The sequence below is a fragment of the Dasypus novemcinctus genome, chromosome 17, assembly GCF_030445035.2.
Source record: "Dasypus novemcinctus isolate mDasNov1 chromosome 17, mDasNov1.1.hap2, whole genome shotgun sequence".
NCBI classification, from domain to species: domain Eukaryota; kingdom Metazoa; phylum Chordata; class Mammalia; order Cingulata; family Dasypodidae; genus Dasypus; species Dasypus novemcinctus.
In genome coordinates, this window is record NC_080689.1 from 43,220,042 (window position 1) to 43,246,474 (window position 26,433).

Here is a 26,433-nt window from a genome sequence, read left to right on the forward strand (position 1 = left end):
GAGCTACATAATTACAAATATTACTAAAAATGTCTGACATTGAAATAATTTTACATAACTATGTTTTTAAAAAGCAAAATCTTAGAATTCTAAAATAAGAAAATGTCATTACAAAATATTTAATATGACTATTTCAGCTTAAACTTACCTCATGAAATCTTTAATTTCAATGAACATTATAGCATACATGTTACTTGGCTAGATATAAAATTTGAAAGTTAACCATTTAATAAGTTGTCTGTATTGAATTCTAAAACCTTCTGAATAATAATTTGTGTAATTTATTATTAAAGTTGAATGACCTGTTATTAAAGTCTTCAAAAAGATTCAGAAATAATTGTGTATGATGATCAATATAATGCTAAAATAATATCAATAAAGAATTTTAAAATTTCTGGTTAAATGTGGGCATGGTTTTCAGTGCTTTTGATTGGAACTATGTGATCTTCTATGATCTAACTATATTGTTCTGTATAGTGAACATTCAGGCTCAGTGAGTGTGGTTGACTCAAACTCACAATTTCAATACAGCAAGCATCAAAATTTTTACCAACAGCCACTCATGATGGATATTGTTTTACCCCAAAGGGGAACTGAGAGTCAAAATGCATCATAATAGTTCCTAAACTTGGCAGATCCTTTGGAGTTCTTTGCATGTAAATGATAATTAAGCAACAAGTGTTTTTAAGGGGAATGACTGATTCTATAATACAAAAAGAATTATACATTGTAATGGGAAGACCCTTAACTCAAAATACCAGGTAATGTTAAATGTTGTTAGGTATATACTTGTATATGTTCTTAAATGATTCCCAAATTTTTGTAGCAATGGAACCCTCCGTTAAAATAAAAGCTACAGGGAAGCAGACTTGACCCAGTGGTTAGGGCGTCTGCCTACCACATGGGAGGTCAACAGTTCAAACCCTGGGCCTCCTTGACCCATGTGGAGCTGGCCCGCGCACAGTGCTGATGTGTGCAAGGAGTGTCATGCCACACAGGGGTGTCCCCAAGTAGGGGAGCCCCACTCGCAAGGAGTGAGCCCCATAAGGAGAGCCACCCAGCACGAAAGAAAGTTCAGCCTGCCCAAGAATGGTGCCGCACACATGGAGAGCTGATACAACAAGATGACGCAACAAAAAAGAAACACAGATTCCCATGCCGCTGACAACAACAGAAGCGGACAAAGAAGAACACGCAGCAAATAGACACAGAGAACAGACAACTGGGGTAGGGTGGGGGAAGAGGAGAGAAATAAATAAGTAAATAAATAAATAAAAGCTACATGGAAAAACAAGTAAAAAATTAAAAAGTATCACTTGTATGGCTTCCATGGGGAGGGAAGCCCCAGGAGCCCTGCACACTTAGTGTCCCTTCACTCCTGTATGCCCCTTAGATAACTTCAAAGTGCTTCAGAGTGCAGGTTGGAAACTACCATTCTACCTATGGAACAAGTCTCCATCGCTATATTCCAAGGCATGTGGAAAGAATCCGGGCCTCTCTCCTCTATCTGCTAAGATTAGAATTGAGAGGAGGAGATAAAGGGGGGTAGGATGAGTTTCTTCACTTGAAAGGTTAAATTCCTGAATGATGATGATATTGATTTCAAATGTACTAAACACAATATTAGAGAATGACAAAGTTCTTTTATACTTTCCTAATACACTTAAAGGAATAAAAAAAATTTCCCATCACTTTAAGACCATCACCATGTTAAATATATACAGAATAATATATTAAGATATTAATTTGAGGGAAGCGGACTTGGTCCAATGGACAGGGCATCTGCCTACCACATGGGAGGTCCCCGGTTCAAACCCCAGGCCTCCTTGACCCGTGTGGAGCTGGCCCATGAGCAGTGCTGATGTGCCCAAGGAGTGCCCTGCCACACAGGGGTGTCCCCCACATAGGCGAGCCCCATGCACAAGGAGTGCACCCCGTAAGGGGAGTCGCCCAGCACAAAAGAAAGTGCAGCCTGCCCAAGAATGGCGCCACACACACGGAGAGCTGACACAATAAGATGACACAACAAAAAGAAACATAGATTCCTGGTGCCACTGTTAAGGATAGAAGCGTTCACAGAAGAACACACAGCAAATGGACAGAGAGAGCAGACAACTGGGGAGTGCAAAGGGGAGAAAAATAAAAAAAAAAATGTTAATTTGCATTTTGCTCCCCTTGTATTTTGCCACCTGGCTCAAGAAGGGTGGACAGGGGAACAGATGTGGCTCAGGCCATTGGGAACTCACCTCTCATGTGGGAGGTCCCGGGTCTGGTTCCCGGTGCTTCTTGGAAGAAGGTGAGCAAACAATGAGCAGACAAATGAGAGACCATCTGGGGGAGAGGGTACAAATAAAATAAGTAAAATAATTCTTTAAAAATGAATGAATGAATGAATAAAAAGAAGGGTGGCCAAATCTTTGTGTTCATTTCCTCAATGAAGGTTTTGGTGGCAGGTCCTGCTAAAGACAAATTTTCTTCCAAAATTTCATTTTACAGAGAGTCTTACATTGTGAGTTGAAGAGAAAAACTAACACTGGATATTTTGTGGAATAAAAAAACCAGAAGTGAGAGTCAAGAGGCCAAGGAGATTATCCTTTGGAAAGGGAACAAATGTTGTAGATTGCCACAAGTAATGGAGGCCTGCACCATTCTCCCTAGCAGAACCTTTGGGGATGCTAAACCTGAGACAGGTGTGCCTGAGAAGCTTGATTCCTGGCCCCAAAATGTGTTGCAAAGTGTCCTGACGATAAGGGACCACCAGTGAATCAGGCAGTAGTCATAGTAACTGGCATGCTCTGGAGACCAAAGAGATCCTTCCTGAATTTTCTGTGCATAAAATCCTTTGTGTGATCCTTCTGGGAGAGAGTTCGAAACAGCAGGATTGACCAAGATTTAACTTCCTACCTCCCAGTTAGTTTGGGTCTTGAAGCAGGCTCAATTTGAGTAAACAAAAATAAAAGACATTTCTTACACAACCAAGTTTAAAAACAAAATCTGTATCTCTCTACACATAAAAAGGCTAAGTAATTTTTGAAGAATACATTCCCAGAAGTGACACCAATACATCACTTTCATTATATGGATATCCTTTGGTAGTTCCCTTTCCAGCTCTCTTTATGAGAAAATCACACTTTGCTGCCTCAATCTTCTACCTGCATAAGGTGAACCACAGTAGTTAATATTGCTTAATGATGAATACAAAACTAAATTCTATTTTTGGATGAAAAAATGTTATAGTGATTGAAAAATAGGTGTTTTTCACCATGAATTGGTCACCCATGAGGTGACTAGGGATGGCCAGATGAAATAAGGACTATGATGCTTCCCTCATCTATTCACTGTATCACAAAAATTGCAGAATTGCCAGATTTCTTTCTAATGTTGCTTTATTTCCATTAAAATAGAGGGAAATCCTATAAGATTTCTTTTTCTGCATTTTACAACCAATTATTAACACCTCAGAGCTTGACAGAGAAAGCAAGAAAAAAGGGGAACGTAAATCAGGTCAATAGCTTGCTTCTATAAGAGGATAAAAGACATGGGTAAGTTTCCAAATTCTTCAAAAGCTTATGAATGCTGAAATAATCAACTCTAACTTGAAGCATATAATGCCATTATAATTACATAAGGGGGAAAGGATAGGTTAGAATAATAGTTTAAAAGTGATGACTTGCAAAGGCTTTATTTGCCACACCATTCTGAAAAGAATGCCTTAGTTCTAAGGAAGTAATTTGAGGTAAGCTAAACTAATCTTTCCTAATTAAAACTGGTGCACTTTTTTATTGAAAACCTCAACCATGATTTCTTTTTAGACATATTCTAACTTTTAGGCCCAAATCCTCACTTTTCTTCAAATAAAATCTTAAGTCAACTTCTAAGTCTTCATTTTCATTACAGAAGGAAAGCATACTTTATCATAGGTCTACTGATTCATATCACAATAATTATCACTGTTACCAATTCAGTAGTATAGTCTTAAATTGGGACACCACATGCAGTCATGAATAGGAGTCAGAGTGATTTGTGATTATCCCTATTTCTGATTATTCTTAATTTATAACCATGTTTTATCAACCATGGAACTAAACATCAGCTCTAACTGGTACTCATTTGTTAAGATGTATTATGCATAGTGATATTTTACAGATGGAGGAGACACACTTCCACTTTTTACATCCATCCCACCATTGAATGACTATCATGTTATCCCATACAACCACAGCCTTGAACTCCTATTACATGTGCCAATTTTCCTCTTTATAGTTATTTTTACCTACTCATACCATAGTGGTCCTAATCTTTCCAGTCTAGTCCACCTTAGGAAGACCCTATTTAGAAGTTTCTGTTCAATTTTTTCACCATGGTTTTAAAACAAGAGGTAGAGAAACTAGACTCAGAGGCAATAAGGTATTTAAAAAAAAAAAAAAAGGGACGCGGACTTGGCACAGTGGATAGGGCATTCGTCTACCACATGGGAGGTCCACAGTTCAAACCCCGGGCCTCCTTGACCCGTGTGGATCTGGCCCACGCACAGTGCTGATGTGCGCAAGGAGTGCACCCCATAAGGAGAGCCACCCAGCACGAATGAAAGTGCAGCCTGCCCAGAAATGGCACCGTGGCTGACACAACAAGATGACCCAACAAAAAGAAACACAGATTCCCGTGCTGCTGACAATACAGAAGTAGACAAAGAAGAACATGCAGCAAATGGACACAGAGAACAGACAACTGGGGCAGGCGGGCAGGAAGGCGTAAGGGGAGAAAAATAAATAAAATAAATCTATAAATCTTTAAAAATAAAAAAATAAAAAGTGGTGGATCAATCTAAAATTACCTGGCTATATCACCTTCTAGCTGGGTACCTTTAGACAAGGGTTAAAGATTGGGGATGGAATGAGAAGGAGGGGAAAGGGTGGCAGGAAATAATACTTACTGGGTGCCTACTTTGTGTTAGGTGCTTTACACATATTATCATATTTAATATAACAACCCTACAAGATAAGTTCCATTATCCCTACTTTTTTGAGTAGCAAGATACATGTTCAAAATATGAAGCTCAAAGAATTTAAATAACTTGCCCAGAGTCACAGAGCTGTTAGTGAGAGAGCTAGGATTTAAATCCTGGTTTAACTCCAAAACTCAATAAATATTAGCACTTCTTCCCTAAGGAAAGTACAGAGAATAGCAATTTGTACCATCAAAGGGATCAAAAGCAGATTATATGGGCAGAAAGTAAATAAGTTGTTTAGCTCAAAAGGAAGTTTTAATTACCATTTTAAATTTGTGAAGATTCTCTAAGGAGTATGTTGTGCAGTTATCTGTAAAAAAAAAAAAAACACTTATATTTTGTCGGGTATAAGGAAGAATTTTTCTGGGTCTATCTTATTTATAGTGCCAATTGTTTGCAAGGTAATTTTCTAGATGCTGGGATCTAAAATGAATGATTAAATCCAGTGAGAAAAGGCTAGAATATAAAAGGTGCTCAACATATGTTGGATTGCTCAATAATTAGATGTGATGAGGTAAAGGCTGAAAGAATGATGATCATATTTCTGGAATTCTTCATGTAGAAAAAGGAAGACAGCCTAAAAAATAATCGAGAAGACATAGAAAACCATCAAAACTAGACAGTTTAGACTAATGATTCCTGAACTTTGGGGAATGTTAACACCCCAGTCATATTTCATTTGTAATATTCTTTTCTCAAGAAGCTATATGTCCATAGCCATTCATTCAACCAATCATGACTGTATGATCACTCTATTTAAGAAACCACAGTGGGAAGTGAATTTGGCTCAATGGATAGAGCATCCGCCTACCACATGGGAGGTTCAGGGGTTCAAACCCAGGGCCTCCTGACCCATGTGGTGAGCTGGCCCATGTGCAGTGCTGATGTGCGCAAGGAATACCATGCCATGCAGGGGGGTGTCCCCCACGTAGGGAAGCCCTATGTGCAAGGAGTGCACCCCATAACAGAGCCGCCCAGTGTGAAAAAAGTGCAGCCTGCCCAGGAGTGGTGCCACACACACGGAGAACTGACACAGCAAGATAATGCAACAAAAAGAGACACAGATTCCCGGTACCAATGACAAGAATACAAGCAGACACAGAAGAACACACAACAAATGGACACAGAGAGCACACAAGAGGGAAGGGGAATGGGAGAGAAATAAAAAATAATAATAATAAATAATCTTAAAAAAAAAAGACACCATAATGGTACCAAAGTAGTCCTTCACTGTTCTCTTCCCTTGAGATCAGCTTTTCATTCATCTTCAGGTTATACAATTTCTATAAAAGCAATAGTCAGGATTACATCAAAATGAACCTTGAATCATAAATCAAAGAAGTGGCAAGAGTAGACCAAATTCCTAAAATACAGGCTTCCTCCCTCAATCAGGTGAACTTTCAAACTAGTGATTTTTAAACAATGATCTTGAAGTCACTCAGACTATTATTGTTTTAGTTATATCAAGAAATCTCATAAAAGTTTAAGATTTTTATTTATACACCTATGTGTATAGCCAGTATCATTTATATTGGAAGCAATCTATATGATTAACACTAGAAATTTTCACCTTTTAGGAAATGTGACACCTCATGCTTGTTTTGTAATACCCCTTAAAAGTGTACTATCAAGTGCACTTGATCAATTAGTTTTGAACTTAGAATCAGAGGATATTTGGGGTCCCTGTAAGATCTGTAATTCATTGGAACCTATCCATCCTTAAAGATAGGCAAGACTACCACTAGCAGTCTTCAAATTAATTCTTTGGCTTGATAAATATTTAAGTCTAAGGTAATGAAATGAAGATACAATGCTATAATTAGCACTATATTTGTTAAATATATGTCCTAGAGACTTAAATCTTCGGTGGGTTCATATGCCTGTTGAGCCCTGAATCTCAGCAGAGTTGCAACACCTAGTCTCCATTCATTGGACTCACCCAGGACAACTAAGAAAAGGATGATGATGGACAATGCCCATCCCAAAAAACGAAGAGCATCTACAACTGCAAGCAATACAGTTCCAGCCATCTGCCCCATGGAATTTAAGCCTCCTCTCAATCAGAGGCAGGGTAGGCATCACCATTCCAAAATCTTGAAGAATGAGGAATGAACAGACATAAGAGGGGAAAGCAACCATGGACTAAAGTAGAGTTATTATTCTAGCAATGGAAGAACTTGTATTATTGATATAAAGGCAGTGGTCACCAGAGGTTCTGAGGGGAGGGAGAGGGAAGAATAGGTACAACATGGGGCATTTTGGGGACATTGGAATTGTCCTGCATGACATTGCAATGATGGATACAGACCATTATACATTTTGTCAAAACCTATAAAAATGTGTAGGGCAAAGTGTAAACTATAATGTAAACTATAGTCCCTGGTTAGTACAATGCTTCAATATGTGCTCAGTAGTAACAAATGTACCATACTAATGAAAGATGTAAATGTGGGAACATGTGGGAGAGAGAGGGAGTAGGGTATATGAGAATTCCCTATATTTTTGATTTAACATTTATATAATCTAATGCTTCATTAAAAATAAAAAATATATATTTTTTAAACAGATGTAATGAGTGCAGTTGACATACCTTCTACCCAACTAATTATGAAAATACTACTACTAACAGCTAACTTTTTAAAAAAATTTCTCCCCCCCACACCCCCTCCCAGTTGTCTGTTCTCTGCGTGTTTTTACTGGGTGTTCTTCTTTGTCTGCTTCTGTTGTTGTCAGCGGCACGGGAAACTGTGTTTCTTTTTGTTGCATCATCTTGTTGTGTCAGCTCTCCGTGTGTGCGGCACCATTCTTGTACAGGCTGCACTTTCTTTCGCGCTGGGCGGCTCTCCTTACGGGGCATTCCTTGTGCGTGGGGCTCCCCTACGCGGGGGACACCCCTGCGTGGCACGGCATTCCTTGCATGCATCAGCACTGCGCATGGGCCAGCTCCACACGAGTCAAGGAGGCCTGGGGTTTGAACCACAGACCTCCCATAGACAGACGCCCTAACCACTGGGCCAAGTTCGCTTCCCATAATAGCTAACTTTTAATGAGTGCTTATTTATGTGCCAGGATAAATCCTCTGCATGTGTTTTCTCATTTAATATTTAAAACATGAATAGAAGGCAAGTAAATTATTTTAAAATAAGACAGAATTAGGGATAGTCTTGGTTTATGCTATATTTTTGATAGCCTCACTTAAGTAAGAACTGAAAGATGGATCTTCCTGAGCCTCTGCTCTCCTACCAGGTTATATAATTTTATAATTCATTATTTTTGGCATTTTACTGTAGTTCAGAAAGAAATGTTGACAATTTTCTGCATCTATAACATTTTGGATGAGCAATTTCTATCCCATTGTGTTCCCTCACATATGGTGTTCTAGCTCAAGCAGCACTGGTATTTTTAACTTGCACATTAGTAAATTACATTGAATTATTTTTTGCTGACAATTATCCAAACTACCTAACACAAATGAGAAAATTACATGTATTATTTAAGCTATTATAGTCATTGATTTTCAGACATAAATTTTCCAATAGTATCAGTACTGAAATTTCACACTTGTGACTATCAATTGCTGTTTAATTCACAATTTCTTCCTGTGTATATGTCTTGTGTCCCTAACTAGATTGTGACTTGTCACTTCCTTGTGGCAAGCAATTTTTTAAAAGTTTCTCATAGCCCTTGATTAAATTATAGATACATCCAAACTGCTTAACAAAGAGCTGTAAAAAGATTGACATAAGTTTATTTCTATTTTAGACAAATGTATCCTACTCAAAATACTCAAAGTAGAGTCAAACAATGGTCATTCTATATGGATGCAGGTTAAGCTGTAGATCTATGATGAAGAAAGTTTAGAACATTTCTTTTTATCCTGCAGTTGAGATTGTCCCTAAGGGTGGTTATGAAGCATGAAGATATGGGTAAAGATTTGATATAGAAATTGGAGAGAATGATGAGGGCTTGACTAAGTCTTAAGGACATGTGGCAGCATATACAGAGCAAATTGCTTAATAAAAATAATAGCTCTTAAAGACCAAGCACTTACTGTAAGGGTGCCAGGCACTGCTCTCAGTAAGTACTCTGCCTGTATCAATTCATCTTCACTTCACAAGCTCCTATTTCCAGCTTGATGGTTAGGACAAAAAAAGGCGTGTTCAATACAGTGCCTAACAAATGCTAGTTCTGAAGCTGGAGCACAGTGCTTTCTTGTTTTCAATTCAACCTTCTCTTACTTCTTTACCCACTCCTCACTCCCCAAACGCAGACACAACCACACATTCACACACACTCCTGTCTTTTCACCAACAATGTCCACATTCATTTATTTAGTTAAGGAACTACGTTCCAAATTTCTATTTCTATGCTCATGTATGTAAAACGAGTCCTAGGACCATCTTCAGTTGTTCTATATTCCTCCGAGTTAATTTCAATAAAATATAAATATGCATCCTTACTAACAGTGACTCTGAGTTACAAAACATATGCACATACATAGCCTGATAAACACCAGAATTCACCTCACTCGGGACTTTTCCTGCATTATCCAGCGACATCCATAACAGTTACCACGACAGAAGCCAAAAATATTTGGCTCTGGTAGTGGAAACTGGGGAGCAATGGTGAAATGAGGTAAGAAATTCCAAGGCCAGAAGGTGGATGCAAAGCATCAACTGCTTTTCCCAGGAGCTTGCTCTTTTCTGGATAACTGCTACACCCAAAGCTCCTGTCCTGCCTAAGCCTACACCCCCTCCACCCGATTCTGAATTTCCTTCAGTCTGGAACAGATGCACACACCGCGGGGAGCCTCGTTTGCCGGAGCTGAGTTCCCTTGCTCTATTTTAATGCATGTCTCCAAGTAGGGGGAAGGAGAATTTGTCAGAAATGGCGGGTAGGAGTGACAGCCAAGCTTTCTCGCGCAAAGGCTCAGCAGCCCAGGAGCAGCGAATCACAACTTGTACAGTATTTATTGGGTCGCGAGAAAACAAGTTTCTCTCCCTCCTCTCCGCAAATCTGGAGCCAGCTCCGGCGGCTGCGGGCCGCGTCAGGCGACGTCCTGCGGGGCTCCAGAAGGGCGGGCGCTGCGGGGCCGCCGGCAGTGGCGTACGCGGCGCCCTCCGAGGCCCACGGCTGAGGCTCTGGTAACGGACCCTCGCTGACGTTCAAGGACGGAGCCTGCGGGGATAAACACCGCACCGGCCTGAGAGGGGAAAGGGCAGGTTCAAATGGGGGGTCATAGAGCCGGAGGCGGGTTCGAGAACTCAACAGCGGAAAACCCCGGCCAGCGGCCCCCTAACATCCCCACCGCGCAGATACACCCGCCAGCCTCCCCGCCGACCGGGGTTATTGCGCCTGCGCGCTGAGGACCCCGCGCCCTTTTCCGCGGCCGCGCGCCGGGAGCCAGCGGTTGCTTAGCAACACTGGAGTCACAGTCGGCGGGCTCCTGGCGCGCGTCTCCCCGCAGGGCTCTTTCCTTGTTCTTCCCGTGAGGCAACTCCTTGCCTCGTGTCAGGCCTTGCGAACCCATGGAGGGAAAGGAGGAGAAGCAGCAGTAAGTGTCGGGATTTGGTCTTTTATTCCCCCCCCCGCTCCCCCGCCCAAAAAAAAAGTTCTTGCTCTTGGGAGAGGGTTAAGTGGGACCCAAGGGGCAAATTCCTCAAGCCCTGACCTTCCAAGCCATCTGGGATTTAGCACTTCCTCCCTCCTTGATAGTTCTCCTTTCTAAATATTGAGCGTTAGCAACAATATTTTTTCTTTTATTAGAGAAGTCGTGAGTTTAGAAAACAATCTTGCATACCACAAAGGATTCCTATACACCACCCACCATCAACACCTTACATTGTTGTGACACATTTGTTACAAATGATGAAACAACAGTAGTTTTTAAAACGCATCTTTTACTGAGCCCATACTGTTTATCGGGCACTTTACATGCATCGCCAGTTATCTGGAAACCATCCACTCCTTCGCACATCCTTGCATGTAATTCATTAGCAAATTCTGTAGGCTTTGTCTTTAAAATATATCCAGAATCCACCACTACTCATCCCCTCCACCATCACCTCACCTTGGCCCAAGCTACCAGCTTCTCTCCTGAATACTGCAGTAGCTTCAGAACCGCTCTTTCCGTTGCCCCTCAACTCAGCAGTCTGAATGGTCCTTTTAAAACTTCAGGCAGATCACTACTCACCACTGGTCACTGCAGAATAAAAGTCAAGACTCCTACCGGGCCTACATAATGTGCTCCTTTTCCCTTACTCGACTTTAACTACTACTTGCCTCCTCCCTGCAGCAGGCCTCTCTCCAGCCACACTGGTCTCCTTGCTGTCACCCAAGCGATTCTCAAAGTGTGTTCCCTAGACCAGCATCAGCTGGGATCTTGTTAGAAATATAAACTCCCATCCCCCTGCCCCATCCCCGACATAATAAAGCAGAAACTCTTGAGGGTGGGTCCCTATAATCTGGGGTTTAACAAGCTTCCCAGGTGTTTCTGATGCATGCTAGATGTTGAGAACCATTGAATGGAGGTTAAGTGTGGCACAGCGCATGCACTCTCTCCTTCCAAAGCCTGTGTGCTTCTTACTAGAACAGTGGTTCTCAAACATTAACATGCACAAAAATCACCTGAGAACTGGTGAAAACAGTTTTCTGGAAACCAATGCCAGGGGTTATGATTTAGTAGGCTGAGATGGGGCCCATGAAATCCTAATTCTAACAAACTCTCATGTGCTGCCAATGTTGCCTACTGGGGGACCACTCATTGAGAACCACTGTTCTAAGGCCAGGCATGGCTTCTGCTGCAGAGCTTTAGGCAGTTTCTTTTCACTGTGCTGGAATGCTCTTCTCTCCAATATCACTTGACTAGTCTTTATTCAACTGCCACCTTCACAATGCAGCCTCTGCCCTACCTAAACTTGCAACTTCTCCCTCATGTACATGGATCCCTTTTCCCCATTCCCTGCTTTCTCATTCTCCTTAGCACTTATACCATCTAACACCTATATATTTTACTTTTTATCTTGTTTCTAATCTGCTTTCCCCCAATCTAATGTAAACTCTGTGAGGGAAGGAATTTTTGTGTGTCATTTCTAGATCCTTAGTGCCTCAAACAGCACCTGGCACAAAGCTCAAAAACTATTAGTTGAAAGAATGAATTGTTCAATGTTATTCTCACTTCCCTTACAATAAGTATTCTTGTCCTTATCATACAAACGAGAAGACCAAAGATTAGATATTAAATGACAGAGCTGGGATTCAACAGGCTGACTTACTTCGGTGCCCATAACTCTTTTTAACTCTGATTTCCTTCGAATAAGAGATGACTGAACAATCATATATTTCACAATTCTGTATCAATCTATATCCATTCACACTACAAGTGCTGAATCAAATGAATGTGTAAGTATGCAAACAAATAGCCAGTCCTTTCCTTCAAGGGACCTGATACCTGTACAGGTATATACAACTATAAAAAATTGATGCTAGAAGTCTACAATGATAAATTAGTTGACCAAAAAGTCATAGCCCTTAAATAAATGCTTAAATCTCTGGAAATGCTATAGCAGGACCTTAAAATTTACCAGTAATTTATTTACTTTAAAAAAAACTTTTAATTTTGAAATACTTTGAAATTAACAGGACAATTACAAAAATAATACCCCAAACAATGAACTCCAACATACCCCAGTCCCCACGCCCCACCCCGCCCCAGCTCTTGTCTGCTCTCTCTGTCCATTCACTGTGTGTGTTCTTCTGTGTCTGCTTGCATTCTTATCAGCAGCACCAGGAATCTGTGTGTCTTTTTTTGTTGCGTCATCTTGCTGCATCAGCTCTCCATGTATGTGGTGCCACACCTGAGCAGGCTGCGTTTTTTTTTCCACGTGGGGCGGCTCTCCTTGTGGGGTGCACTCCTTGCGCATGGGGCTCCCCTATGTGGGGGATACCTCTGCATAGCCAGGGACTCCTTGTGTAAATCAGCACTGCGCGTGGGCAGTGAACCCTGGACCTCCCATATGGTAGGTGGATGCTCTATCAGTTGAGCCAAATCCATTTCGCCCAATAATGTCTTTTTGAAACTTCTCTCTTCTCTTGTTAGATCCCATCCAGGAGCATGTATTGCTTTCAATTATTATTGTCTCTTTAGTTGTTACTCTTTTTTTTTTTTTCAGTTGTGGGAACATATATACAACATAAACTTTCCCATCTCAACCGCTCCCAGCATACCATTCAGTGGGACTAATCACAATCACTGTATTGCAGTACCCTCATCACCTTCCATTATTAAAACTTTCCCATCTCCCTAGACAGAAATGCACCCACTTTCCAGTAACACCCCATTTGCCCTGGCTTCTGCTCCTGGCAACTTGTACTCTAATTTCTGTCTCTATGAGCTTGCATGTTCTCCAATATTTTATTTGTAGTTACCATGGGTCTTAAATTTAACATAATAAGTCTGTAACAATCTCTTTTGCATTGATACTGGCTTAACTTCAACAGTATACACAAACCATGTTCTATACTTCTCAATCCCCTCCTTTTTTGTAGTTCTTAACACAAATTACATGTTTATATGAATCCAAAACCACTGATTTATCATTACATTTTATGTATTTGCCTTTTAGATCTTGTAGGAGGTAAAAAGTAGAGGTGCAAACCTAAAATACAATTGTACTGGGATTTATATTTTCCTGTCTTGTTAGCTTGATCCAAGATCATTAGTTCTTCATGCTGCTCTGATGTGTTGTCTATTGTCCTTTCCTTTCAACCAATTGAACTCTCTTTAGCATCTCTAGTAGGGCTGGTCTAATGGTGAGGAACTCACTCAGCTTGTGTTTATCTGGGAATGGCTTAATCTTCCTCATTTTTTAGACAGTTTTGCCAGATATAGAATTCTTTGTTGGCAATTTTTTCCTTTGAGCACTTTAAATTTGTCATCCCATTGGCTTCTACCCTCCATGGTTTCTAATGCGAAATCAACACTTAATTTTATTGAGGCTCTCTTGTATGTGACATGTTGCTTCTCTCTTGTGGCCTTCAAAATTTTCTATCCAAAGATAGATAGTTTGACTATCATTAGCTTCAAGGTAGATCTATTTGGGTTTATCCTCTTTAGAGTTCATTGAGCATCTTCATGTCTTTCATTAATTAGGGGAAGTTTTCAGCCATTATTTCTTTGGATATTCTCTCTGCTGCTTTCTCCCGCAATGAGTATATTGGTACATTTGATGGTGTCACACAGGTTCCTTAGGTTCTGTTCACTTTTCTTAATTCTTTCTTCCTTCTGTTCCTCAGACTAAATGATTTCAATTGTTTTATTTTCAAATTCACCAATTCTTTCTTCTGTCAGCTCTAATCTATTATAGAACTCCTGTAAGAGATTTTTAATTTTCTGTTACTGTGGTCTTCAATTCTATTTGGTTCCTTTTCATAATTTTCATCTCTGTTGATATTCTCTTTGTGTTCATCTGTTGTTTTCCTGATTTCTAGTTCTTTATCCATGTTTTCCTTTAGCTCTTTGAACATAATTAATACCATTTTTAAAGAGAATTTAGTATGTCCCAGGTTTGGTCCTCCTCATTAATGGTTTCTATGTTTCAATTTCCTCTTTTGCCTGGGCCGTAATTTCCTGTTTCTTTGTATATTTTTAAATCTTTCATTGAAACTTGGACATTTTACTATCTTAATGTGCTATTGCTGGAATTTAGACTCTGAGGCATCTGTTCCTTAAGCATATATCTAGCCAGTATTATGACAGGGCTTTCCTTGAATGCCAGGAAGGGAGGAAGGGAGGAAGGGAAGGAGGAAAGGAAGAAAGGAGGGAGGGAAGGAAGGGAAAGAAAAAGAAAGAAAAGAAAGAGAAAGAAAGAAAACAAAGAAAGAAAGGAAAAAAAAGAAGAAAGAAAGAGCAAGAGAGCAAGAAAAGAAGGAAGGAAGGGAGGGAGGGACAAAGGAAGGAAGACCTTTGTAGACTGACCTGTGGAAGTGCTAGGGTTTACCCATACAATGAGTTTGGAGAATAGCTTGAGGCCAAAGTATAGGGACCTCCCTTATCCTTTCTGTGCATCCCTCTTTCCTTGCACATGCACCTTATCTTAGGCATGCACATGTGGCCCTAGGAATTCCATTTACGTGATACAAATGTCTCTTCTTCCCTAGTTAACAGTTTCCTCATGGTCCAGGACACTGCTTTGTATGTTCTACAGCCAGCAATCCCTTGCCCCAGGCAGCACAATTTGAATTTTTGTTCAGAAGCAGGAAACTAGAATCCAGTGGTGCTAAATATTATTTACATATGTGTTAGGTGGAGGTATACAGCACAAACAAAATAAAGTAAAAAAAATTCTAGCAGGTGTACCAGAAATGAATAAATATTTATCTATTTGCCTATGATGAACAAGACGCTTATCTGGATGTCAGGTACATAATGATGAATCATGCATAATTTCCATCTTCATGGAACTTAATGACTAGTAGGGTGCATTTGTAATGCTTACTAAAAACACAAACAAAAGCTACATAAATTATAAATTGTCATAAGTGTTACAAAAGAAGTGAACAAAGAACTAAAAATAGAGACTATGTGGAGTAGAGAAATGGAAATCTAAGAAAAGCTGCTCAGGAGATGATGTCTAAGCTAATGCCTAAGTGGTAATGAGCTGGAGCTAGGGAAGGCCCTCCAGGTAGAGGGAACAGCATGTACGAATGCACTAAGTATGCAGGTGATTGGAAGTTCAAAGTGGGGTGGCTGGAGAATAACAAGTGAGGGAAGAATGAACTGCAGGTGAGGTTGAAGGGTTTAGCTGGCGCAGGTAACACAGAGTTAACAATAAGGAAGTTGTATTTTCTAAATGCAATAAAAGCCATTTGAGAATTTCAGTTGAAAAATGGCCTGAGAGAAGAGATGGATCTGGCTTTGAAATAGAGAAGGGGTTATATTTTAAAGACTATGTACAAGACTAAACAATTACATTTTTATATAAATTTGGAATATTTGTGGCCTACCTTACTTGGCCAGAGCTTTGATTTTTAAAACATTTAAGTAAAAAGTATTCAGGAAGCGGATATGGCTCCCAGTTGAGTACCTGCTTCCCACATGGGAGTTCCCAGGTTTGGTTCCAGGTGCCTCCTAAAAACAAAGCAAACACACACAACAAGCAAAACAAACGAAAAAACCAACCCAGGGGAGCAGATGTGGCTCAGTGGTTGACCATAGAAGAGGTCCTGGGTTCAATCCCAAACCCCCAGTACCTCAAAAAAAACCACAAAAATTATTCAAATTAATATATTTTGTTCTTACCTTTATTTTTTAAGTATGTGAAATTTTAAAAGACTGCCTTTTCTAATGGATCTTACTCCTTATTTAAACAGGAAAAATTTTATAAGCTGTGTCTTTCTAAACAATTCTTTAATACTCTTTTCATTTTAATAATTTTCATTTTTGTACTAGCTTAGTTATTGTAAGCAGTAGGTGAAAGAGATTGGATTAGTTGTTCTGAGGTCTGCAAAATAGGTTTTTCTCGTAAAGATAAATAGCAGTGCCCATTTTGTAGGTTTTATAAGCTTGCCAGGTGAACTTTTAAAATTAAATAGTTATCCCTTTCCAGATGGTTGTGTTTACTAGGTAAAGGGGGAAAAAATCTTCTCTTGGAGATAAAAGTTTTAAAAAAGATAAGATAAATTGTAACTTTGCCACTTGCATACATAGCACAAACATGATTTATAAGCATGATCAAATCATTTTCTTTAATCCAAGCAAATGAAAGTTTGTACACTGCACTGGTATATTATAATGAATAATCAAAACAAAAATCCCTTTATCTTATGTAGTTTAGAATGAGAAGACACCCTACCAAATTTTAACAGCACAAGCCCTTTATAACTTTTAACCAAACCTAAATTGTCTTGATTGATACCCAAAACATTTGAATCTTACTTTATGTAGTATACTGAAATGCTTATTGAGATAAATGATTTACTATTTAATTGTGTTTTTCAGACAACATAAAATAGAAGATGCTGATATAGTGTATGTAACTGAAAAACAGGAAGAACTCAAACATGAGAAGGAACCTGGAAAAAGCATACAACATTCAAAACCATGTGTCAGGAGAGGACGTGTATATTATGCTAAATTCATTAATACAAATGCAAGAACATTCAACGAACCAGTTCCTTACATAGATCCCAAAAAAGGGCCAGAAAAGCAGGTTGGACAGAAGTTCATTTTATACAAATACAGATTTAGATTTAGAAGCTGTTTTGTGAGAAAGTTTGGTCACAGACCTTAAAGGATGTGACATATCTCAAGTAGTACATTTTATAAACTAATAGTTGAAAACATCTGAAAAAAATTCTTACAGATAACATGTACATACAGACCATGTGTGTGCGTTTATATATATGAACAAAATCCAAAAAATCATTTTAAGAGGTTACTAAGTTAGATTATTCTTTAATATTGTATTTGTGACAAATAGTCAAATATAAAAATTTTCCCTGAGTAGTAACCCACATGCTTTCTGTAAAATAATAGCTACCATTTATTGAAATTGTATAAAGTGCTGGGAATTAGCTAAATGCTTTATATAAATTATATCCTTTAATTTGCACAACAACCTCTATGAGGTATTTTAGAAATATTTAAAGAATGATAATACAAACCTCAAGAGGTTAATTAGCTTATCCAAGGTTACATAATAAGCAAATGTCAGTCATGTTTTTAACCCAGGACTGTTGTTTTAGCCAAACCACACTCTTACTCACTGTAGATATTAAAATGTATTCCAGTACCTTTTTTCTTTTAAGTTCGGTTTGTTGAAGTATAATTTACTATATTAGTTTCCTATTGATACCCTAACAAATTACCGTAAACTTAGTGGCTTAAAACAATGCAAATTTATTCTCTTACAGTTCTGGAGGTGAGAAATCCAAAATCAGCGTGACTGGGCTAAAATCAAGGTTTCGTCAGGGCTGCATTTCTTCTGGAGGCTCTAGGAGAAAATCTATTTTCTTGCCTTTCCCATCTTCTGCCTGCATTCCTTAGCTCATGCTCCCTTCTGCCACCTTCAAAGCCAGCAGCACAGCATCTTCAAATCTCTCTCTGACACTCCTGCCTCCTCTTAAAAGGACCCCCGATTACATTGGGCCCATCCAGATAACTCAGAATAATCTCCCCATCTCAAGATCCTTAACTTAATGACATCTGCTGAATCCCTTTTGCCATGTAGGTAGCATTTCCACAAGTTCTGAGGATTAGGATGTGGACATCTTTGCCACACTTATTTATAGTAAAATTCATCTTTTTTAGTGTACAATTCTATAAATTTTGGCAAATGCATAAAATCATGTTATCCCATAATTTTATGTACAAACAAAATACATAACATTGTCACCTTTAGATGTTCCACTGTACCCTTATATAGTCATACTCTTTCCCCCACTTCTAGCTCTTGGCAACCACTGATTTGTTTTCTATAGTTTTGCTTTTTCCAGAAAGTCATATAAATGGAGTCATAGAATATGTAGATTTTAAATTTGGCTTCCTTCTCTCAGGCTATAGCATTTGAGACTCATCCATGCATTGCATATACTACTAGTTCATTCCTTTTTGCTACTACCATACACTTCCTACATGACCTTTGGCAAGTCACTTTTTAAGCTCCAGTTTCCTTATCTATATAATAAGGATAATAATAATCTCCTTCATAGGTTTTTTAAAAACGTTTTGAAGATGTTTAATATGGACTGACAAGTAACACATAGAATTTTATATCATAAAATACAAAGATGGGGGAACAGATATAGTTCAAATGGTTGAGTGCCTGTTTCCCATATACAAAGTCCTTGGTTTAATCCCTGGTGTTTTGTAAAAAAGAAAACAAACAAAACAAGTAAACAAACAAAAAAAACAAAACAAAGATGAATTAAAATACTTTACATAATAAGAATTGGGCAAATACGTAACTCAAAAAGTTTAATAATAAGTTGATATATTTTTAATTTTAAAAAGATATAAAAATTTCACAATGAATCACAATAATATCAAGCAAGTATTCCTATCATTGGAAGATAATTTTGCTTAACAGAAAATATTAATACCTGAGTTCTGAGATTAGCAAGATCTGAATTTGAATCTTGGGTGGGATAGTCGGTGGCTGAGTGAACTTTGAGCAACTTTCTTAAAGGTACTAGCCTTCAATTCCTTTGTTGCTAAATGGGAATAAAAATATTTTGTTTATTTGTTGAGGATTATAAAAGATGGAAAGTGTAGAGCAACTGATAGTGCTCAAAATGTTTTTTTTCTTTGTGTAACAAAATCCTGTAGAATTTAGACTAAATCTGATTATAGTCATATATCACTGTGTATTATAAGTGACTTATTTCCCATTTTTTCTTAAACATAATGAGAGCTGAGGCCGTATTTTAATAGTTTTAAGTATGTCACACAATAATGATAAATAAACAATATTGAATGAATAGATAAATATAGTTAGGTATTTGTTAAAAAGATTCTTTCTGAATGGTGTTATTAAAGACAATAGAGTGAAAATAATTCTTAAACTAAAAAGCTGAGCTTTAAGGGAACTGTAGTATTAATTCTGACTTCAAAAGGAGAGACTTCTGCACCTCTGTACCCTTCAATATGTTGCTCTGGTTAAGTAGCCATCCTGATCCAATAACCCTGACTAGAATGTAGGAGTCTGGAGGTTTATTATGTGGCTGCCAGAGAACCACCCTGTACCGTTGTGATCACAATGCTGGCCCCAATCCCCCCTCCCCTCACTCATACCCATGCAGTGTTTGTCAGTGTGATGGGCTTATGCACCACCATTTTTCACTGGGATCATCCATGTAACTTGTCTTGACCAATGTTAACAGATAGAATGCCTGCAGAGGCTTGAAATGTCCTTGCATTCAGGCTTGCTCTTTTGCTTCTCTGACATTGCCCCTTCATGCGGTTTTTGTCAGGTACTGTTCCAGGTACCAGGGTTACATCAGTGAGCAAAATAAGTGGAAAAAATTTCCTATCCTCATGTAATTTACATTCTAGTGGGGGAATCAGTAAAATAAATTTAACATACAAGGGAATACTACTCGGCTTTAAGAACAAATACTGTACAAATACATGTGATAACATGGATGAATCTTGAGAACTTTGTGTTGAGTGAAGCAACCCAGGTATTGAAGGACAAATACTACATGACCTCAATGATATAGAATGTTAGGTGATGGTAAGTGGGAATGCTGGAGGCAGAGTTGCCATTTTAAATATGTGGTCAGAGAAGGCCTCTGTGAATAAAGACCTGAAGCGGGTGAGAGAGTGAGCGCATAGTGACCTGGGAGAAGAACACTCCTAACGCATGAACTGGTGCTGCTCCTTTGGAAGCACTTATAAACATTAGCTCGCAGTGGCAGTAGGATCCTGTTCTGCTGCCTTCTGCACAGCTCATAGCCAGATACTGGAGAGCCCACCATCGTCCACTGAAAGCAGGATAGAGGAGCTAGGTAAGTGTTCAGGAGATGCTATTCAAAATATGCGACAGCAGAGGTGATAATTTCTCGTGTAGGTATTTTCTGCTTGCCATTAGTGAAAGGAAAAGTGTGCGGTCTGAATGGTCTCTGACACCTTCTTACTTTATACCTGCCAGTGGGCTGAGTTGGGTGTAGTTGTGATTTAACATTTCTGTGGAGACTGCTTTTCATGAGCTCTCCTTACAGTGATAACATCAACTGTTACTGTCATAAAACAGCACACTGTGGCACTCTGTATGAATGTGAGATCCTCTTGGGGGCAGGAATTCCTGTGGTTGAATTTTTGTAATATCATGTAATAAAGGCTTCAAGGGCAGTTTTAAGGCTATTTGGTTTTATAAACTTGCCTTTGCAAATATTTTGGATTTAAAAGAAATCAATCTGTATTGTTAGACCAGGTTTATACTGGGTAAATAAATCTCGTACAAAAATCCAGTGTAGTGAAGTTCTCAGATTTCTTACAAAAAATGACTCTCCTTAGCCCTAGTTCAGGGTTGACTCTAAAGTGAAATGTTAACTGAACCTATTGTTAATGTGGAGAAAGTAAGGAAAAAGAGCTAGTTCCAGAAAAGAAAAATGAAATGCATAGATTTCAAAATTCAGTCCCAACCAATTTTATTTTAAATGTTTTCAGGTATCTTGAAAAAATTAATGAACAAAGGTGTTAGGAGCTGCTGTCAGCAAGACTGGGTGACAGGGCGAGGAGCAGTAGCATCCTTGTTTGTTAGTGCTGAAAGCTAAATGAATAGAGACTTTTAAGAGATGGTGAAAGTAAGTTTGAAATGAAGTAAAAGGTCTTGTAAGAGAAGCTGATAGTGGAATGAATGAGGAAAGTTACAGAGATAGACCCAAGATGCATCACAGAGTTAAAAGGGTGTTTGATAGAGAAGTAGAGGGAGGTGAATGTTCATATGAAAAAAAGAAAGGAAAAAAAACCCCAAAAACTTGTACTCATTTTCAAGTACCCAAGAAGTGATGAAGAATGCTTTTTCCACATATTTGTAAACTTTGTTCTTTTATTTACGATAACTTGTTTTTTACACAAGTTAATTTTTTCAAAAAACTTGCTTTGAAATAAGAGCAAAGGAAGTGAAGTTGCCTAAATATTTAAAACTACATCTCTTTTAGGTATTTGCTAAGAATATCTTTAAAAACACACAGCAGATTGGTTGGTTTTATTTATTTACAAGATTTTTAAATGACATAATCACTTTACAGTTCTACCCAGGGACATAAAATAGGGGGTGCTAGAAAAAATTAAAAGGAATGTTTAGTTTGGTCACTTCCGATGAAAAGTAGTTTGGGTGTCTTGTATTTTTAAATATTGGTAGTTCAAAAGAGATTAGGTTGGCGTTTTCCAAAGTATATTTTTCAGAACACTAGCCTTTGCCTAGGTGCTCAATAAAGTTCCAAAGTCAAATAAGTTTTTATATACCCTTTGTGGAGCCTCTCAATTCACATTAGTATTATAACCAGATTTCCTCTAGTTCTTGGTTGTGTTACATAAAAGAATTTAAGAACATGCCAGTTTAGTTAGGCCAATAGTTTATTAAGAAAATGAGAGAAGAGAATAGAAATGGGAGAAAATAACAGATAACGGGTCCCCAGGAGTATTTGTAGGCTGCTGCAGGCAGAGAGAGCAGTATAGCCAGGGTGGTTACTTTTTAAACTATTAATTGTTCCTCCCCTTTCTCATGTTTGGGGGAGGGGTCCCTGCTGTTTGCTGTTTCGATTGATTACCCCACCTGTCAGTACCCCCCTGGGGAGCCCAATGATAAGGCCCCTTGAGAATATCCAGAACTTTTCCTTGATTCCGGAGGAAATCCCATTCCAAAGGGGAAATTCTCAAAGGGTTCTTTCAGCAGCTTTCTGGTGAAGTCTTTCCCTCAGGGGTTCCATGGCCACATGTTTCACAGCCATATTTTTCCACCAGGTTCTAGATCTGTCTTCCCTTTCCCTAAACTAGGATGCCTCAGTATATATATAAAGGTTCTGAGAAATCCTGTGGTAAAGTTTTTCAACTACGCTTATCTCACTGGTTCCCAAATCTATTTATGGAAACCCCTTTCATGTAGCATTTATTAATATCCTGCAGTACTAGTGTTCCACAGAGCACAATTTAGGAATAACTGTAACTAGGGACTTAGAATTTCTGTTTTTTCAACACTGCTAGTAGTATCTAGAGCAAAATAGGGATCGACTTAAGTAAATGTATCAGGTAAGACCATGATCGCCCTAGTTTGTGACAGCATTTCTGTTTTTTTAAACCCACTGCTCTCTACTAGTTAAATGTGATTGTCTCTGTGTACAGTGTTTGCAGATGTCCATATGTCCCTGTGAATCCCAAAGTATGGTTTCGAATTCCACAGCCCAGCCACAGCAGCCGGAGGCGTCTTGGCAGGCCCCCGTGGCCCCTGCGCAGGAGCCCCGCTTACCATCTCTTGCATTCTCTTAACTGGCTTTTCCAGGACGCTTCCTGCCACTTCTCCCCAGCAGAGGATTCTACCTTAATTTCCCCAAAAAGGGAAAAGACAGTAATGGGGATAACAAGTACAGCAAAGAGAGTACTTTACAATGACTTTCAAATGTGCCTCAGGGCCTACGGTGGACTGGGATGGGGTTAGTCGAAGTCCCCTCAATAGGTGTCTTCAGCCATCTCCCTACTTTGGAGTCCACGTGACAGCCAGGAAAGGAGGCAGGCTTTGAGGCTGGGAAGGAAGACTTCATCTCTCTGCATCCAAAGATGGGATTGGGAGCAGCTACCTCTCTAGGCAAAACCCCTCTACAGCTACAAGGTATTTTGCACCCCCAAAGCCTAGACAAAGTCACACAAGCTGACTTATCCCAGTTGGCTTATTTAGTCATTAATAGTTAAGTAAACCCCTCACAAACCAATGTAAGTGATGCTACACAAAGCAGTCCTTTTAATTTTTTTTTCTTCCTAGTCTTTCCCTTCAGTATGGGGGGCGGGGGGGGGGGGGAAGCCTCCACCTCACTCTTTAATCTCATAATCTCTTATGAGCAAATGCTTGGACCAAAAAAGGCAAGCACAAGTGCATGGGCACATACACACTCTCTTCCAGGAACAAGAGATAGTTTTCAGGCATAGGACAGCCTATCTAGAAATAGGAGAGAGAGAAAAGCGATATTTTTTAAACTGTAGTGTTACATTCTGTTGAAATGAAGATGCCCCCAATTTACAGCACTAAGCAGAACACTTTCTCCAACTATAGGGTCTTAAATCACCAATCACTTTCCTTTAGGGAAAATTATTCAGTATTTTCTTTATATTTTTGAAACTAAAGAGACCATTTTAGTAAAATTTTCAATTCAAAAGAAGTCTGCTTGAAAGATGAATTAATATCTTTGCTTTAAGGAGAGAGACTTGTAATAGCTTTTACATCACACTCTCGTTTAAGAAAAAATTAAAATCCACCAGGCATGTCATAGTGTATTTCCAGTCAAGAGTGTTAGCCAAAAAAGAAGTTTCTAATCAACAAAAGTAGATGATATAAAGTATAGGCTTTAAAACTCCCTCATAGTAGAAGTTTTTCAGAGTAGGCAAAGTGTTTCTCTTTTGAAATAATTTGTTAACTTGTGCTTATCCTTTTTTGTGTCCACAGTAGGTTGATGTAGCAGTGTAGCACAGAAATTAGTGGCATGCACAGATAAACCAGGGCTTGACTTGTGCCAACCCTGCTGCCTGCTAGTCATGTACCTTGGGCAAATTATACTTAATCTATGGGCAGTTTTCTCATCTGTAAGGTTGGTGCACCTACCTCATAGAAGTGATGAGAATAAGTGACATAAGTCCTATAAATCCTAGACCTTGGCACATAACCAGCATTATTATAATTGTGAAGTATAGTGGAGAATAACTGCAAAAAGTAGGCACTCCAGCAGCAGTAAGGCATGGTCACTTTCAGCCAGATAGTGAGAAGATACCATCTGTTTAGTAATCAGTTCTAGAATTTTCCTATGATTTTTATCACATTGTTTTAATTTTTGTAATTTACCTTCTAGCCCATTTTGGAAAATGAGGCCTAACTCCTGTTTTCCTAATTCTCTGGTTACTAAGAATCATTTCTATGATCCCATCTGCAGACTTTTTCATTACCAGGAGTTACACTTTGTCCTTGGCTTAAGAACTGCTGCTAGCTTAAAGTAACAAAGTGAGGGCTAACTCTTCCATTAACTATTTAGGGCTTATTGCCCAATTAGGTACATGCTTATTCCATTTTTTTCAGTTTGGAGATAATTTCCCGTAACAGAGAGCCTAAAGCAAAATAGGTGTTAAATGGCTTTGACTGTCATCTGTGAACAGTGTACTGTCTTCTCCAAATGCTCAGCCTTTCCACGATTTCTTCCAATGGGAATTCCCCCCCTCCCCACCAGAAAACCCAATTTTTACTGCCTTTAGCATATTTCACGAATTTCTTTTATTTCTGAGCTTCTTGACAATCTTCTGACATGTTGCCTCCATTAAATCTTTTTAAATTTGGTATAGTGCACCTCTTGCCTTTATGTCTGTCTTTTAACTCCCAGTGCAGTTACAGAGGTTTCTTTAGATAACTCTTTTTTTTCTATCAATGTAACTCAATTGTATTGTGGGAATTTCATTTATTAAAATCTCGAAATCATCTCCTATGTATGAATCATATATTTTTTAAAGTCTTTGACTATGAAATCAAATTGACTTATTTTTGTAAGGCAGGTCTGCTTCCTTAAAGCCCAAGGTAGACCTTTGATTTTATCCAAAATTACTTTCATTCTCTTATAATATCCAAGAGCTCTTAGGTGTCACAGTTACCTTTTCCCAAGGTTCCCTTTCTTCTACTTGACCAACAAGTTTTTCATTTTTGTTCAGAATTAAGTAATCTCTGAAAAATAAAATGATTATACATGCTAATGAAGAATCTATCAATTCTTCATATCCTGTGTTTTTAGACAAAGATTTAGGACCAAAATATTCGGTAACCTTGGAGATATAATATTTCCCCTTTGAGCATAGGTTTTCAAACTGAATTATTAGTAAGCTACAAGTCACCTTACTAGGTTGCAATTTGCAGTGTAAAATGGAATGGAAGAGAAAAGCAGTAAAATAGAAGAAAACAGAATAGAAAAATATCAGCCCTAACTACATTTAGTAAAAATACTGTTTTACTAAACTTTTAACTTTTATTTATAGAAACTTTTATTTATTTAAGCTTACATTGTGCATTCTTGGTATGACATAAAATTTTTTCTTGGTGTGATTCATGTACTAAAACCTTTAAAAACTACCACCTTGAATAATAATGTCATTATTTGTATGGCCATAATAAAAATATGGAACATAATTTTTTAGATTAAATCGTGTTTAATATATACAGATATATCTGCATATATATATGAGATATATATATCTCATAAGGGAGCGGATGTGGCTCAGGCAGTTAAGGGCCTGCCTCCCACATGGGAAGTCCCAGGTTTGGTTACCAGTGCCTCCTAAAGAAAAACAATGAGCAGACAATGAGCAAAAACAAATGAGCAAAACAACAAGCAAACAGACAAGGGAGCCAACTCAGAGGAGCCAGTGTGGCTCAGTGGTTGAGCAACGGCCTCCCATATACAAGCTCCTGGGTTTAATCCCCATTCCAGTACCTCAAAAAATAAAATTAAAAAAAAATTAAAGAACAAAGGAGAAATATAACCATTTCATTGACTTTTACCACTCCACTTGTTAATCGAAGGTAGTTAAAATATATAGCAGCTGTATTTTACCTAAAAATATCATTTATTTTTAGATGCCTTTTTAAAAGTAAATGCAGTCTTTATGAAAAGAATTTTATTCCTAGATTTCAGAAATCTATTTTAGTACTAGAACATCCCCATGACTTATTGAGTTGAAT

At 38.5% G+C, this 26,433-nt stretch overlaps 1 protein-coding gene across 1 annotated transcript in view; it reads left to right on the forward strand.

Annotated features, from left to right (window-relative positions):
* The first annotated feature begins 10,450 nt into the window (after positions 1-10,450).
* Positions 10,451-26,433, forward strand: part of CIMIP6 (ciliary microtubule inner protein 6) — a 54,613-nt gene continuing 38,630 nt past the window's right edge. The window contains exons 1-2 of the mRNA XM_004454239.3: positions 10,451-10,562; positions 17,007-17,217. Of these exons, the coding sequence (XP_004454296.1) occupies positions 10,537-10,562; positions 17,007-17,217 (237 nt within the window). The 5' untranslated portion in view covers positions 10,451-10,536. The remainder of the gene's footprint in view (positions 10,563-17,006; positions 17,218-26,433) is intronic.